At 46.6% G+C, this 16,510-nt stretch overlaps 5 protein-coding genes across 7 annotated transcripts; 2 read left to right on the forward strand and 3 right to left on the reverse strand.

The window, feature by feature from the left end:
- Nucleotides 1-1,412: 1,412 nt before the first annotated feature.
- On the reverse strand, nucleotides 1,413-6,098 carry LOC26515331 (splicing factor 1). 3 transcript variants are annotated; one of them, XM_032453108.2, is made up of 6 exons: nucleotides 5,723-6,098; nucleotides 4,983-5,602; nucleotides 4,794-4,928; nucleotides 4,062-4,137; nucleotides 2,851-3,003; nucleotides 1,413-2,787 (listed from the first exon to the last, which is right to left on the reverse strand). In XM_032453108.2, the coding sequence occupies exons 1-6, from the start codon at nucleotides 5,908-5,910 to the stop codon at nucleotides 1,602-1,604; spliced, it is 2,358 nt and encodes a 785-aa protein (XP_032308999.1). In that variant the 5' UTR covers nucleotides 5,911-6,098; the 3' UTR covers nucleotides 1,413-1,601. The 3 variants fall into 3 exon arrangements, 2 of the variants coding, with proteins under 2 accessions (XP_032308999.1, XP_044570062.1); XR_006506886.1 differs by lacking the exon at nucleotides 4,062-4,137 and having other exon boundaries at nucleotides 2,645-2,787; nucleotides 5,723-6,096; XM_044714127.1 differs by lacking the exons at nucleotides 4,062-4,137; nucleotides 4,983-5,602; nucleotides 5,723-6,098.
- A 217-nt stretch (nucleotides 6,099-6,315) lies between these two features.
- Nucleotides 6,316-9,284, forward strand: LOC6501377 (nucleolar protein 14 homolog). Its single transcript, XM_001955076.4, has 3 exons — nucleotides 6,316-6,921; nucleotides 6,978-8,931; nucleotides 8,991-9,284. The coding sequence occupies exons 1-3, from the start codon at nucleotides 6,411-6,413 to the stop codon at nucleotides 9,094-9,096; spliced, it is 2,571 nt and encodes an 856-aa protein (XP_001955112.1). The 5' UTR covers nucleotides 6,316-6,410; the 3' UTR covers nucleotides 9,097-9,284.
- On the reverse strand, nucleotides 9,274-11,048 carry LOC6499206 (pyrroline-5-carboxylate reductase). The gene is made up of 3 exons (XM_001955077.4): nucleotides 10,296-11,048; nucleotides 9,572-10,237; nucleotides 9,274-9,508 (listed from the first exon to the last, which is right to left on the reverse strand). Exons 1-3 carry the CDS (start codon nucleotides 10,576-10,578, stop codon nucleotides 9,432-9,434), a joined length of 1,026 nt encoding a protein of 341 aa, XP_001955113.4. The 5' UTR covers nucleotides 10,579-11,048; the 3' UTR covers nucleotides 9,274-9,431.
- A 190-nt stretch (nucleotides 11,049-11,238) lies between these two features.
- LOC6499205 (protein asunder) lies at nucleotides 11,239-13,740 on the reverse strand. The gene is made up of 3 exons (XM_001955078.4): nucleotides 12,061-13,740; nucleotides 11,702-11,998; nucleotides 11,239-11,647 (listed from the first exon to the last, which is right to left on the reverse strand). Exons 1-3 carry the CDS (start codon nucleotides 13,617-13,619, stop codon nucleotides 11,455-11,457), a joined length of 2,049 nt encoding a protein of 682 aa, XP_001955114.1. The 5' UTR covers nucleotides 13,620-13,740; the 3' UTR covers nucleotides 11,239-11,454.
- Nucleotides 13,741-14,149: 409 nt separating this feature from the next.
- On the forward strand, nucleotides 14,150-16,175 carry LOC6501378 (ubiquitin-conjugating enzyme E2 J2). Its single transcript, XM_001955079.4, has 4 exons — nucleotides 14,150-14,405; nucleotides 14,742-15,092; nucleotides 15,154-15,224; nucleotides 15,281-16,175. The coding sequence occupies exons 2-4, from the start codon at nucleotides 14,792-14,794 to the stop codon at nucleotides 15,764-15,766; spliced, it is 858 nt and encodes a 285-aa protein (XP_001955115.1). The 5' UTR covers nucleotides 14,150-14,405; nucleotides 14,742-14,791; the 3' UTR covers nucleotides 15,767-16,175.
- The last annotated feature ends 335 nt before the right edge of the window (nucleotides 16,176-16,510 follow it).

The raw sequence follows: 16,510 nt of genomic DNA on the forward strand, positions 1-16,510 counted from the left end.
TTCAAAATGCGGAAAATGCTTCTGAAGGACAATATAGCTCCCTGCGAAGGCCATATCTTGGCCAATCCTTGTCCGATTCTCAAGAGGAATACCTTAATCGATTTGTAGATCGATTCTCCACCAATCTGCATCAAAACCCAGGATCAAAATATTTTTTACATTTTTTATCAACTTTTGTGGGGGATACCCTTCAAAATGCGGAAAATGCTTGTGAAGGACAATAAAGCTCCCAGCGAAGGCCATATCTTGGCCAATCCTTGTCCGATTCTCAAGAGGAATACCTTAATCGATTTGTAGATCGATTCTCCACCAATCTGCATCAAAACCCAGGATCAAAATATTTTTTACATTTTTTATCAACTTTTGTGGGGGATACCCTTCAAAATGCGGAAAATGCTGGTGAAGGACAATATAGCTCCCATCGAAGGCCATATCTTTGCCAATCCTTGTACGATTCTTAAGCGGAATACCTTAATCGATTTGTAGATCAATTCTCTACTAATCTACATCAAAACCCAGGAACAAAATATTTTTTAGATTTTTTATCAACTTTTGTGGGCGATACCCTTTAAAATGCGGAAAATGCTGGTGAAGGACAATATAGCTCCCTGCGAAGGCCATATCTTTGCCAATCCTTGCACGATTCTCAAGAGGAATACCTTAATCGATTTGTAGATCGATTCTCCACCAATCTGCATCAAAACCCAGGATCAAAATATTTTTTACATTTTTTATCAACTTTTGTGGGGGATACCCTTCAAAATGCGGAAAATGCTGGTGAAGGACAATATAGCTCCCATCGAAGGCCATATCTTTGCCAATCCTTGTACGATTCTTAAGCGGAATACCTTAATCGATTTGTAGATCAATTCTCTACTAATCTACATCAAAACCCAGGAACAAAATATTTTTTAGATTTTTTATCAACTTTTGTGGGGGATACCCTTCAAAATGCGGAAAATGCTTGTGAAGGACAATAAAGCTCCCAGCGAAGGCCATATCTTGGCCAATCCTTGTCCGATTCTCAAGAGGAATACCTTAATCGATTTGTAGATCGATTCTCCACCAATCTGCATCAAAACCCAGGAACAAAATATTTTTTAGATTTTTTATCAATTTTTGTGGGGGATACCCTTCAAAATGCGGAAAATGCTTGTGAAGGACAATATAGCTCCCTGCGAAGGCCATATCTTTGCCAATCATTGTCAGATTCTTAAGCGGAATACCTTAATCTATTTGTAGATCAATTCACCAATCTGCATCAAAACCCAGGAACAAAATATTTTTTAGATTTTTTATCAACTTTTGTGGGGGATACCCTTCGAAATGCGGAAAATTCTTGTGAAGGACAATATAGCTCCCAGCGAAGAGTTCGATTTTTTATTTTTAAATAAATGACTCCCTTTTTTGGATAAAGTAAAGAATTATTTATTTGTGTCCTCTATTTCAAGCATTTTTGAATACAAATCAGTTTTGTACGGTTTCCACTATTACCGGTTCATCAAAAGCGTAAGTGTAGTAGGTTAAGTTATAAATGATAGCAAGGGTCGCAGTCTAATGCAGTGAAGCAAAAAATCTGTTTCGGTCAATTGTACCTAATTCTAGTTGGAGGGGGGCGGCGGTGGAGGCGGCTGCGACAGGCTCAAGGCTGGTGGGGGCGGGCCGCAGGGCGGAGGTGGAGGCGGCGCATAGCCACCGCCCCAGCCACTAAAGCCGCCACCGCCCCACGGCGGCATGGGCGTGGTACTGGTGCCCGGCGGCGGCGGGATGAGCGGGGGCGGAGGCAGAGTGCCCGGTATGGGTGGATTTAATGGCTCCGTCGCCGGTGGCGGCGGCTGTGGGGCGCTCATCCACGGCATTAGTGGTGGCGGCATCGGCGGCGGAGCTTGGGCTACTGGTGGAGGTGCCGTTACATACGCCGAAATATGCTCAAGACCCAGTGCACCCATTCCGTGATCCATACCCATACCGTGCTCTATGCCAAGGCCGTGCTCATGCGCCGCCGCTCCCCATCCGCCCAGGTCGCGCTGGTGATCTCGCGACGAGGAGCTCGGTGGCGACTGGATGGCCTGCATCTGCGTGGGCTTCTTATCGAAAATGCTGTAGCTGGCCCGATGCAGCTGCGGCCCACTATTGGCAGTAGGTTCTGGCTTGGCCGCCGCTGCCGGTGGTGGACCTTCTCCGAGCTCGGCCATCAGGCTCATGTACTCCTCGTCGATCTTGGCCTGTGAATCCTCGCAAGCCATACCCGGCGTGCCTGAACCAGGACGCTTATTTCGACAATCCTTGGTCAAGTGACCCGTTCCACCGCACGAGGTGCACACGATGGTGTTGGTGATTATAGGCTTGTCGGGACACTGCCAGGATTTGTGATCTGTGGAGCCGCACGTGCAGCGCTGGATGTCGTTCTCGCGCAGCGTTCCATTTAGCTGGGCCAGCTCACGCAGCTGCATCCGACGCAGGTCGTTGTGACCCTCGGGCACTTCGATACCTTGCCTTATGACATCCTTGATCTTTTCCACCGCCTTGCGTACCGCCTCCGGATTGGGAGCAGTTATAAACGCATGAAGCGGCTCGTCCTCGCCCGGCAACGGTTGGCCATCCTTGCGCCCCACTTTGCCCTCCTTCACCGATCCCTTTCCGCGAATTATAATCTTGGCTCCCGTATCCTTCTCCATAGCCTTGAGCGTGTTGCCTCGCGGTCCGATCAACAGGCCCACAAAGTTAATATCCGGATGCTGTTCCTGCGGTATCAGCACCTTATCGCTGACGCGAGTAACAGGTGGCCTAAAAGCAGATAAGAAAGTAGGGTGAACTCATAATTCATCAACTCATCATAACCCAACTTACTTGTAATCAGCCGGTGGCTTGAACTCTGGATTCACGGTCTGCATTTTGACGATCAACTGGTGGCGCTGCTCCTCCAGACGTTTCCGGTATCGGAATTCTCGGGTGTTCAACCTCTTGCCATCAGAACTATAAATGGGCTCCGGCGAGGGCGACCTGATGGCGAGAAGAGCAGACAAAAGAGGAGCCATTGATGAGAGTGATCGTGTAGTTGTGGGCGGGAGGAATCTTGGACGGTAGACTTAGTGATCTTAACGTAAGTACTAACTAATAACGTTATCGAATATGCTGTAAGTTGCAAATCAAATTCATTAATCAAGTGTTTCATTAACAATGGCAGGAAATAATTATTCGCTGGGAAATTAAGAAAAGAAGAATTTTGATTAATTCGTTCGATTCGGCAGCTGTTTCTATTGGGTTTCTTGGCCTTTCTGTCGCACCCTGCTGCGAATGTGTCTCATGGATTTCTTTTCGAGAAACCCAAGCTACTGGGACGCTAAGCTTGGTGGAAGAAAAGAAAGTTGACATTAATGGCAATGTAGAATCTATTCCGGTTGTCCTTAGGCGCTTACTTATTTGTTGCCCCATTTATGGGTGGGAATCAATCAAGGAATCAATCATTGATTTCAGCACTGCCTCTAAAATCCCTTGAAGAGTATCATTAGTTAAAATTAATATTTTGATTAACAAATGAACCAAAAAAACCATTTAAATTTTCTTTCGGTCCAAGCTACCTTTTTCTATTCGACTTCAACCATTTCGAAATGAATTAAGTTTGTTATTATTTTTGGATTATTGATGTCACAATATGTTCGAACTCTATACAAGGCAGTAAATATTGATTAATTAAATAAATGTGTAAATAAAAATTAATAAACATATGGGATGATTGAATAAATAGAGACTATCCAATTATTTCCTAACCAATATTTACTGTCAGCGTATTGTAGAGAAGCACAGCCCTTTTATATTCGAAAACTTCCCTCGATAGATCTTAATGGCTATTGAGAATACATATATGTATGTCTGAGAGGAATCCCGCAAATGAATGGCATGCCACAATGAAACCTGTACAACTCATGATGACCACCGTCCCGGCAATGATCCTTGCGGCCGGAAAGCGTCCTTCCTGCTGGCTGATACTGATGGTTCAGTGGCATGCGAGATCTTTGATTGCGAGACTCAGTGGGGGGGTGGGGGAACTGTATTCAAACCTTTCTTCCGGATTCTGGGTGATGCCAAGGTCGCCAGTGCGCAGCTTACGGCTGATCTCTTCGATTTGGAATTGAACTGTAATTAAAAGGCGTTAGAAAAGAAAGAAGAAAATCGAGCGCAACCTCGACATTAGTAAACGTTATAGGCTGAGTGTCTAGAGGGAAAACAGGTAACAATTATTATATGAGTTCAAATGATATAGAGTGGCTATAGAGACTTTTATCGCTTTGTGTGTCCGTTCCTAAACTAACTGAAAATTCTGCGAGCAATATTGCGTTAATTATTAAGTTATGGATTTGGGTTTTTTTTTGGTTTTTGTATGTTTTTTTTGTTTTAAGATCAACAGCGTATTGTTTCTGCAAATATATGTTAGCTAATTAGACAATCAAAGTTAATGTACACAAGTATTCTAGCCGTTTTTGGAATGGACTCAGTCGTATCGAATCGTATCATGGTTTGTGGGTTTGTGTGCCACGCCGGAATCCCTTCAAAAAGAGAACGAGAGATTATTATAGTTTGCTCAATGCGATGAATGCAATACTTTAGGTTGAATTACGCTCTCTCGTTCAGGGGCCTGCTGCTCGTCCGATTCCCCGGCGTCTGATTCTCTTGTACGGCTCTGTATCTCTCACAATGCTATCATCCTTAATGGTTTCACATTAGGCTTAATACTACTTTTAGTGCTTAATAGATAACTTAGTCTTGGGTTGGGATCTGGGATTGAAATTTACCTAAGTAGGCCTCCTGCTGGGCGGGGTCCAGCGTGGAGGGCAGAATGGTGGGCATCCCGGGTATGAATGTCTTGTCGTTTTCACTGCCGCCCCACCGTGATTTGCGCTTTCGTTTTCGCTCCGCTGCGCTATCCACTAAAAAAATATAGAGTTAGTATACTGGAACTCCAATTCAATGGCCTTACTCACTGGAATTTTCCGAGGGACCGTTGCTAGTCGAGTCATTGCTGTTTTGGTTGTTGAAGAAGGAGGCGAATCCCTTGTTACCGCCTGCACTGCCCATCAGCTCCTGAATAGTCTGCGTCAGATCGAACCTAGAGTCGCGCGACTCTTCCCTAATAGTTTCAAGCCCTTGCGGCTGTCGGTCGAACAGCGACAATATTCTCGGCTGATCCTGGTCCGACATCAGCGAGTTTCTGTTCGAGGTGTCGAAGGGATTCACGTGGGTGCGCTCTCTACTGTTGCGTTGCGACGATCGATCATCCCGTTGGCCGCGATCGTTCCGGCGCCGGTCGTAGCTGTGACTCCGCGAACGTCTTCTCCGATTCCGGTCATAATCATCGCCTCGTCCACCACGCGAACTGCTTCTTCTCGACCGTGAGTCACGATCCCGCTTGCGATCCCGGTCCCTACTGCGAGACCGCTTTCTTCTCCGATCGTAGTCATCGTGGTTGCGAGAACGACTGCGATTCGAGCGGGAGTCTCGATCCCTGTCGCGCTCACGATCACGTTCACGGTCCCGGTCTCGGTCGCGATCTCTGTCGCGGTCGTCCCGGCGGCGACTGTCTCGATCCCGGCTGTCCCTGTCCCTGGAAAATAAGGACTTATTATATAACTGATAAGTGTACCAGAGCGCTGAGAGGCTCTACTGAAGTTGGAGTAACTTTTATTTTTGGGACTTTAATTTATTAAACCTTCTTCAAACTAACCTTCTTTTCCTATCACGCTCTTTATCCTTATCCTTGTCCTTGTCCCGGTCTCTGCCGCGGTCTTTGGAACGTGAGCGCTCTTTATCAGCGCCGCTTCTTCCGCTGCCGTTGGCTGCGACCGCTGCCAAGACTTCTGAGACTTCTCGGGACGCCGCCGCCAAAAGTGAGTCTGGCGGCGTTTCACTCATTGCGACTTTGTTATCAAGCAATATTATTCGTTTTCAAAGCAGGAATCTGTTTACTACGCCCGAAAACAAGAGTTAAACATCAAAATCTACTTTTTTCAGTATGCGGCGTTGCGTGTGAAAATTTCTGTGACGACAATGGCGACGTGGTTCAGTGTTGGAAAAGGTCGGCTGTGAGGGGTGTTCCAAAAACTGTGACTGGTTCACATCACATGTTAAAGAGATTAAGAATTTGGATTGGATGTAATTGAAATGTTTATAAAAAGGCGTTGTTTTATTAAAAAAAAACTAATTTACGGTTTAAAGTTGGTTGAATAGTTACACAATATGTTTATGCAAAGTATCCTGTAATGGTACTCAGTCACAGTTTTTCACCTTATCATTGCTGTCAGTACTATTTGCGGTATTTTAAAAGGCGTTAGTACCTTTTTCTCTTGCACGTGTATTTTTGTTTTGTTCTTTGATATTGCCTGGTTTTTGGCTTTAATTTCGAGAATAAAACAATGGGGGCCAAAAACAAAAAGGCTCGCTCCGATGCGGTGTACGCGAAAAAGACGGTCAAGTCCTCCAATCCATTCGACTCTTCCAATGATCCGTCGAACAAGCGCGCCGGCAACCAGAATCCCTTCGATGTGCACGTGAACAAGGAGAAGTTCCAGATTCTGGGCAGGATCTGCAAGCATGACAGAGGAATGCCGGGAGTATCGAGAGCCAAGGCTCTCCAAAAACGAGCCCAGACCTTGGGCCAGCAGTTTGCCGTGAAGCACAAGACCAACCGCTTTAAGGACAACCGAATCGGGAAGCACCTAAGCGCCGATCAGCTCACCGAGTCTGTCATGAACGCCCGATATCTGGCTGAAAAGATGTCCCAGGTGCGCCAGTCGCAGAAGTCGGAGAAGTTCAATCTGAACGACGATGAGCTGCTAACACACAGAGGCCAAACGCTGGAAGAGATCGAACAGTATAGGGACGAGCGTTCGGACGATGAGGAGCTCGACGATGAAAGACTAGACGGTAGGGGGGGCTAGACTATAAAAGGTGTTCAATGAATAATCGTCCTATTATTTTAGCTGAGTTCACATCGGCTGCCCACTTCGGCGGCGATGGAGACGCTCCCCAAGATCGTCAAACTGCCATAGAGGAAATGATCTCAGAGCAGAAGCGCCGCAAAAACGAAATAGCGAAGGAAAAGGACGAGGTGTACGATCTGACAGAGAAGCTGGATGCCAACTACAAGCTTCTGTTGCCACTAGTGGCCAAAGCCACCAAGGACGAACAGGAGGCCAAACCTCCACCAGATGCGTATGACAAGCTGCTCAAAGAGATGATCTTCGAGCCAAGAGGAAGTGTGACCGATAAGCTTATCAACCCAGAGGAGCTTGCCAAGCAGGAGGCGGAGCGACTGGAGAAGCTCGAGAAGGAGCGACTGCGGCGCATGCGGGCGGATGGCGAGGAGGACGAGGAAGCGGAAGCAGCCAAGCCCAAACATCGTTCGGCGGATGACCTCGACGATGGTTATTTCCTAGCCGGAGGAGATGAAGAGGCGGATGACACCCTGGCGTACGACTTGGACGGAAATCTGGGAACTCATCTTAATGGGAAACACAATGGAAAGGAGGGGGCGGATAACGAGGACGAAGAAAACGCGGAAGATGAAGGCGATGAGGAGGGGGATGAAGACTCCGATGAGGACAGTGACTCCGAGGTGGACAACCTGAGCGATTTGAAGGAGTCGGACAGTGAGTCGGAAGCCGAGGAAACGCCCCAGCCAAGCAAGAAGAAAGCCACAAAATCAGTGGATCAGTCGTCAACTGATGTAGATACGAGCATCCCCTTTACCATCAAAATGCCCAAGACATACGAGGACTTCACTGACCTTCTGTCTAAGCACGCCGCCCCGCAACAGGCCACCATCGTGGAAAGGATCATAAAGTGCAATCACCCCAAGCTGGAAGGAGTGAACCGAGAAAACGTAGTCAAGCTTTACTCCTTCCTGCTGCAATATATTAAAGATTTGTTCGAAGACGCCAGTGAACAGGATATCCGGGGGAACTTTCAACTCTTCTCAAAACTTATGCCCCACTTGTATGACTTAACACAACTGAATCCGGAAAGAATGTCGAATACTTTATTGGAGGTGATTAAAGAAAAATACGGAGAGTTTCGGAAGAACCACAAGACTTATCCAACGCTGGACACGCTAATATATTTCAAACTGGTGGCCAATCTGTACTCCACATCGGACTTCCGTCATCCGGTGGTTACGCCTTGCTTTATTTTCATGCAGCACATCCTCTCCAGAGCGCGAGTGCGAACCCGCCAGGAAATTTCAATGGGTCTGTTCTTGACGACAGTGGTTCTAGAATTTGTGTCCCAATCCAAGCGAATACTGCCCGCCGTCTACAACTTCCTGCAGGGCGTCGTGCACATGTCCATACCCAAACGAGATGTGGAGCAGATAGCGATTACCCCACCTTTTGAAAAGGATGGTCCGTTGAGTAAACTTTTGGCCCTGTCTTCGGGCAAGGAAACCAAGAACTTGGAAGCCCAGGCACTCCAGGCCACAGACTTGGTCACCCAAACCATAACGCCTGACTTCAAAGTGCGGGCCCTGAACACAGCCCTCCAGCTGACAGTGGATTCGCTTCAGTTAGTCGAAGAACATGTGGGTGTGTGCTACTTAGCGACACCTTTCTTGGGCCTACTCTCCCGCCTGCCACTTGATTTGTATCCCGAGCATGTGCACCTCAACCACAAAGCAGCTACAGAACTGGTGCAGAGGTTGGGCGGGCAGAAGATGAAGCCTTTAGCGCCAGCTGAAAGGAAGCCCAAGGCGCTCCGGTTGCTGGAGCCGCGATTCGAGACGGTGTACGATGACAAGCGCCGACCCAAGATGTCCAAGGCGAAGGAGGAGCGCGCCAAGTTACTCCATAAGATCAAGCGTGAAAAGAAGGGCGCCATCCGCGAGATCCGTCGCGACACCGCCTTTGTCCAAGAGCTCAAGCTTAAACAGACCCTGCGAAGGTAAGCATTCTAATATCTTCCTTTAGGAATACTTTTTAATTATTATTTACTTTTTCCAGTGACAAGGAGCGGCAGGAGAAGGTCAAGCGCATCTACCAGGAGGCGTCGATGCAGCAGGGTGAGCTCAATGAACTGGCCCGTTCCAAGAAGAAAAAGAAGTTCTAGTTGTGCGCCAACTAGGTTGATTAATTGTTGTTAGCTAGGCTAGACAATAAGTTTCCAGAGTAAAGAGCAGTGGTGTGCTGCTTTTATTTTAAAATCACACAATCGACCTTCTAATTTTTGCGTAATTAGAGCGATTTATTCTAACCTAGATTATTTATAACCACCAGGGTGGGTCAATTGAAATAAAACATATACATACATATTTATTGACAGAAATTATGTATTACTTCGTAAAAGAAGGAGAAGATTAATGTTTATACATTTAAAATAACAAATGTCTAAACTCTAATTATTAAAGTATAATTGACCCACCCGATACTTAGGGAATCCTATGTCTATGACTGCTTGCCCGAGATTTGCCGGCAGCGCAAGGTCGCCTGCTCCACCGCACCCGCCACCGCTGACCGAAAACCTGCAATTGAAGACGAAGATTGAGGCTCCGGCGATAAGGCAGTGCGTCATTGCCCAGACTTACCTGACAGCTCCAAATGGCGAAGTGCCGCTGCCGTTGAACCCGCCGGACTTGTGACCCCGTCTTTCAGCTGTCCTGGATGCATGCCGCTATCTCTGACCATGTGACCGGCACCCAACACTGTCTGGGAGGCCAAGCGGTATGCCAGGTCCCTAGGCATGCCCATGTGTACTGCGCCGTCCGCCAAAGCTTCGATCATTACGAAAACATAGGCAGGTCCACTTCCACTTAACGCCGTTACCACGTCCAACTGGGATTCGTCCACTGCCTCGCACGTTCCAACGGATTGCAGCAGTTTCTGGGTGATCTCCGCATCGGAGTCGGTGGCCTTGGAGCCCCTGACGAAGACAGAACAACCGGAGCAGACCACGGCTGGAAGATTGGGCATCACGCGGATCACTCGAGCTTGGGACGACAGACTGGACTCGATGGTGGGCAGGGTGATGCCCATCGCAACGGAGAGGAAGAGCTTGCCGGAGCTCAGGGGCTGAATCTCGGAGAGCACTGTGGGCACCACTTGTGGCTTAACGGAAATGAAAACCACATCGGATTTCTCCACCACAGGAGCATTCTGGATCACTGTTTCCACTCCCAGGGCCTTGAATGATTGCAGGGACAGCTTATCCGCCGGATGGACACTGGCTATCAGGGTGTTGGGCTTCGCCAGGCCTTAGGGGTAAAGATAGATCCAGTAACCAGTGGAGGGGTATGACTGCTTGCACCCTACCTGCTGCTAGGAAACCTTTGGCCAGAGCCTTGGCCATGTTGCCGCCTCCTAGGAAGCCGATCTTTCCGATTCCTGCCATATTATTATTTTTAATCACTGAGCACGAAATGGGTACTGCACTTTGCGTTGGTGGAACCGCGACTGCCGGTCGGATTCTCAAGCGACCAAAAACAAACCGCCTCGGCAGATAAGGAATCGACTTCGGAGCAGGCCCCGCAGCTCCCTGCAATCGGCGCTTATCAAGGGGTGTTGCCACAGCTGGGTTCATAAAAATAATAATCATAGTTTTCACACTACATCATTTGAACTTTATTCGAAATAAAAAAGACACCTTATTCGAACTTTACATTCCAGGAGGGAGGCAAACACGTTTGTTAATAAACAGATCGTGGATTTTGGGAATTGTAAGATTGTATAATCAAACAATCCGTATAAATTACAATAATTTATTAATTAAAATTTGCACTTTCTGATTAAAATTAAAGGGCGATAGTACTTGTACTATAATTTCGACCTCTGTTATGAGTGCTTTAATCCGTAATTAAATTCAAGTTCTATGAACTACAAATCATTCACACATTTAAAAGCAATTATCAAGCCCGAATTCAGACCAGATGCCCTGTAATCCCTGCAATCGTCCGTTGATCCATCCAAACGTCCAATTCTGCCTTAGTCGTTTGAGGCTCTTACGCGTGTTTCTGTTTACCAAGTTTCGAAAACATTCCGTACTTGCAAAGATAACATTGGTTATCAGCTCAGATGTGATAAGAGAAAAGGGGGTAATCGAAAATAATGTTTATAAATATAATTGTGCTGTAAATAGAAGCTGAGATTCTAAACAGAAGCTTTTAAATTACTCACAGTTTGTTAGATCCGCGGACATAAATTTATTCATAATGGAAATCAGAACACAAATATATTTTAATAAAAAGCCTATAAAAACATTGAAAAAAAACTAACTGGCTTTATAAATTTTAACAATAAGGAATCAAATACACATCATGCTTAGAACCGATACATACTTTTTGGAAACTTTGTTTAAAATATTACGTTAATATAGACAAATGCAATTGTCGATTTATACTAATTCGTGTTCAAGGAAAGTGTTGGAGCAGGTTTTCTATCAGAGTTTCATTCATGGCTTTCTGGAAAGCAAGAGCTAACTGCGGATAGACTCCTCCTTGACATTTGGTGCAGCGGTAGTGCCCGCCAACAGAGAGTCCTTTTCTTTGTTCCCGAAATCAGGATATAACTTGGCCACCTGTCCCAGGGGAGTACAAAGCCGACCTGAGAAGTCCAAACGCTTGTTCGCCTGACTTCGTTCCGCCGAGGATATAATATCTAGCAGGGATCTGGTGAAGGAAACACCTTAGATTTAAAACAAATGATAGGAAATCGACACCCACCTTTGGCCGCAGCTGGACATGCGGCGTTTGCTGGCCTTTAGTAAGCTGTTCGAATTGCTGCCCGAGGAGCCGCCACTCGGAATGGGCTCCAGGCGCTCAGGGGAATGTGGAGATTCCGTGTAAGAACGCAGCAAACTGGAGTTGGGCTCCGACTTGGCTTCTCCGTAAGCGGCTCGCAAGCTCTGCAGGCTCTCGAGAAGATTCTTATGATGAACGGTGGTGGCGTTGAGGTGGATTAGTTGCTCTAGCTCTCGGTAGAGCAAGCGGTATTGATCCTTCGCTTTGGATAGTTTCAACCTAACAAATAAATTGCACAAGTTAATTTTCGACTGGCGTGATTTTTATTATTATGATCCCACCTAGCTCCATTGGTGTGAGTGAAGGGCAGCATGTCGCCTCGCGAGGCACTCTTATAGAGTTCGTGGATGTGCTGTTGGCACCGCACTTCCTCCTGCTTGTCCATATCCTCTTTGACCAGCAGGTGCAGGAAATGCGGCATCCAACTGATATGCCGCTGAAGGTGGAACAAGATAGATGAGCCGTTGGTAAGGGGGAAGTAACGCGGCATCCGCCGCGGCAGTCCAGGGGCAGTGGGATCCTTAGCCTTCAGAGGCACCATTCGCGACATTTTCATCAGCTGACCGAGTTCTGTGGTTCGGTAGTCGGTGACGCGCCCGCCTGGCCCGTCTCCTATCGCCGGCGCTTCATCCATGCAGGACCGTGTGATGCACAGCGAGTGTATGAAGATCTCCCCACCACGAGCCGACAGCATGTGGCTGGTGGCCTTCGAACCGGCCTTACGCGGCATCTCCAGAAGCACGGATCGGCCATTGAGCAAAAAGTTAATCAAGCAAGAGCTGGGACGTGAAGTCACGTCAACAGGTGTTACAAGAAACTGCCCTAAACAGGGCTGCAAATCGGCAGAGCCACAGCCACGAGGTGTACACCATTTAAGGGTGACTGTTTCGTAGGTGGCGCCTGGCTTTATGCTCGTGGGAAGGCTGAAGTCAGGGCCGCAGGCGATTGAGTGGGCGCTCCGGCTGTGTAGGATCTCTACGTCGTAGTTGGCGCTGGAGTTGGCGTTCTGTTCCTCCTTCATGGGAATATTGGTCACCGTGGTGCTGGCCAGGTTGTAGTGGTCGAGGATGAGGTGCGTCAGCTTGTGGGATATGTCTGGCGCACTGACTGTGTGGATTTCAACGTCCAGCAGCGGAGAGATATTTAAAAGGCCACGATTTGTCACCAACGACTCTACTCCTAGTGGAACAATGTTAAGGATGACAAGGTGACAATGGTCAATGGCTAGACCCTTCTTGGCCGGCGGACCAGCCAGAGCGTTCTGCTGTATCAGAACTGTGTTGAAAATGTCTTCCAGGCTCTTCATGCTCGTATTGTCCCGCGCCGAGGTGATGCAGATGACACGGCCTTCGTTCGGAATGTGCACTGGTTCTCCACTGGCAATCGTCGCCAACTGCTCGTCCGTGGGCTCCGCCAGCGCCTCAATTGCCGCTCTGAGTCCATGGATGACGGAGTAGTCAGAGGATTGGGGCATGCTGCGCGAAGGAACGCCAACCATCACCATAGCGTTCATTACGTGGGACATGTTTTGCGTGCTGGTGCTCCAGGTGTTCACGATGTGGGCCGCCGTATCCGAGACGATAAAGCGGACGTGCTTCTTGCCGGGAAAAAGATCCCAGACCACGCGGCAGTACTCGATGGATGATTCGCAGGCGCAGGTCCACAGACTCTTGCTGAACTGCGTTCCCAAGCCGCTAGCTCCACCAACGCCGGCGCCTGTTCCGGTATCCACAGAGGGCTTCCCTTTCAGGAAATCCATCGAGATGTAATCCTCGCTGGCGATGCTGAAGTAGCGAGTGTGGTCAAGCACGAAGATGGTTTTCTGGTTTTGTTCAAACATGGTGATGCTGGAGCACCGGAGTCTAAATGTTTGTTTACAATTATTTACAATTTATTCTTTTATTTACAATTTCTATTACTGGTTGCCAGATAGTTTAAGAAGTCTGGTTGCCAGACATGGATGGATAGAGATGCCGGACACCTTAAATTTTTGTATTCCGAATGCGGGAAGCTCTTATTTTTCAAAACAATTATGATTGTTAACCTCATCTACCTTACAACGAAAATTATTCTATCAATTGATTCCCAAAATATTTAAATTTAACTATTTATGTAAACTATAGAATACTGCGTAGAATTTCTGAAATCCTGTTCAAGTACTGAAAAAATTTGGTATTTAATAAATTGTTTTTTTTTTTTACTTTGAAAAAGTAAGTTTGCTTCTATGATTTATGTAGTTGAATATTTATTTAAATACATAATTAAAGATTTATAGAGAAATTTGGAAAACACCAACCGGTTAAAGTTGTTGTTCAATGAAATCGAGCTGCCAACCTTAGGAAATGTATTATTTGAAAATATCGATAAGTCGATACACATTATTGTTCCAGCCCTAAATATTGCCAGCTGCAATTCGTGCAATTAACAAAATTAACAACAAAAGCGCAGTCTAACAGGGAAAAATAACAACAACCATCGCAATCAGGAATCTCATTGTCGAGGTTGCTGCCGTATAGTATACACAAAACAAACAAACGGGGAATTGCATGCCAAGCGGATTGGTAAACAAACCGAAAAACTCTCCGTAGTTCCGAAATTCTGGAAGAAAAGGCGACGGTGGCGGAGGGTAAGGCGTTCTAGATAGATAGCGATCATGGAACTTAATTGATTTGCAAATTACGCACAGGGCCACGTTGCTATCGCTTATCTATTGCACTGAAACCCCGAAAGCAAATTGGTCAAAGTCGAAGCTTTGATGCCCTTGCAGATGCTTGTAATATAATATTCGCACGAAGCATACATAGAATCATCTATGTATGTAACCACTTCCCGTATCGGAGTTGTGTTACACGACCTAAATCAAAACATTCTATTATCTTCTGCAAGGGTATTTAAAATATTATTAAAACTCACAAGTATGCCATACGTCTAAAAGTGACACTTTTGAAATTTCTCGTTTCAGTTTCATTTCTGGCGGTATAGAACTGTTCCAAAAATTTTCTAGCCAAAAATATGTCCTCGTCGTCGGCGTCCGGGGGTCGCAAGCAGCCCACGGCCGTGTCGAGAATGAAGCAGGACTATATGCGCCTCAAGCGGGATCCTCTGCCCTACATTACGGCGGAGCCCTTGCCCAACAACATTCTCGAGTGGCACTATTGCGTCAAGGGTCCGGAGGACTCACCCTACTATGGAGGCTACTATCACGGCACCCTACTCTTTCCACGCGAATTCCCCTTCAAGCCGCCCTCCATTTACATGCTGACACCGAACGGACGATTCAAGACCAACACGAGGCTGTGTTTAAGCATATCAGGTATGATTTTGGGCAGTTTAAGGCGTTATGGAATTTCTAAGTTCCGTATATTCTCTTACAGACTTTCATCCGGACACGTGGAACCCTACTTGGTGTGTGGGAACCATTCTTACAGGACTTTTAAGCTTTATGGTATGAAATTGGACATAATTCGCGTTACAGTTTCAACATGTTTTTCTTCCTCACAGCTTGAAAGCACCCCCACACTGGGGTCCATTGAGTCGTCGACATACGAAAAGCAAATGTATGCTCAAAAATCGTTAGCATTTAACCTGCGAAACTCCAACTTCTGTGAACTCTTTCCAGAAATGGTTGAGGAAATAAAGCTGAGACTGCCGGCTACGCAAGGGTCCGCGGGAGCGGCGGGCGGTAGTGCCTCCAGTTCAACTGGGGCAAAGAAGGCCAACGGGCAGGCCAATGGAGTGCCTTTAGGTGTAGACGCCAATTTAGTGGCAGGCGGGGGTAATCCACAAAATGCGGCAGATGCCGTCGATGGTGCTGGTGCCGGGCAGGCGGACACGGCCAACGGTGGGGGAGCGGCTGCGTTGCAGAATAGCGCTCGAAACTCGTATCTGAACTGGCAGTCTGTGTACTCGAACCTGGTGATCATAATCTGTTTTGCGATATTTGCCCTCATTGTTAATTACGTGATCAAGAACCTGAATCAGGAATAGAATTAACTACGACACAGCCTCTATATTTATAAAGAAATGTAGCTACACATACATATGCGTGTGCATATTTAATCTAGTTTACTCTAAAAGTAGTCTTTGAGGATTCAGTTCCGCTTGTGAAGTATTTAGCAACCTGCTTTAATTCAAAAATAGAGTTCGCCCCCGCCCAATTCCCCCGACCGTTGTTTAGTCTGAAACCATTGGCAATAACAACTGGAAACATAGACGTAAAATCAAGCATAACCAACAACACACTTTTTAAACTCAATTTGTGAAATCTATAAATTGTTTTGTTATATATTCATTATCATTAAAGACTAGTTTTATGCAATGAGAATGAAGCCAGGAATATGTTTGTAAATGAATAAAAACGGCAACGTATGAGCTCGTGTACAAATTAGCCATCTTACATGACAGTGTAATTCTTATAAAATGGATCTTTATTTTCAGCCCCCTATCCCCAAAAATAGAGTAAGTTCTAAATTGTAGTGGGCTTTGGCGGGATAATCGGCTTAAATATGAACCAAAGCCGTCGCTGAAATGTTTTCTCATTCTCGGAGTATGGGCAAATCCAATAACGCTGCGCCAACAATGTTTCACATTTAAACCGCTTACCACACGCCCACAAGTCCCTTTTTGCGACTACTTTGTTGGCCATCTTAAGCCAAAATTACACACACATGATGCTTATTACTGGTGCGAGGACTATGGAGTGCGATTTCGCAAGTCAGTCGCCTTTATCGA

The sequence above is a fragment of the Drosophila ananassae genome, chromosome 2L, assembly GCF_017639315.1.
Source record: "Drosophila ananassae strain 14024-0371.13 chromosome 2L, ASM1763931v2, whole genome shotgun sequence".
Lineage (NCBI taxonomy): Eukaryota > Metazoa > Arthropoda > Insecta > Diptera > Drosophilidae > Drosophila > Drosophila ananassae.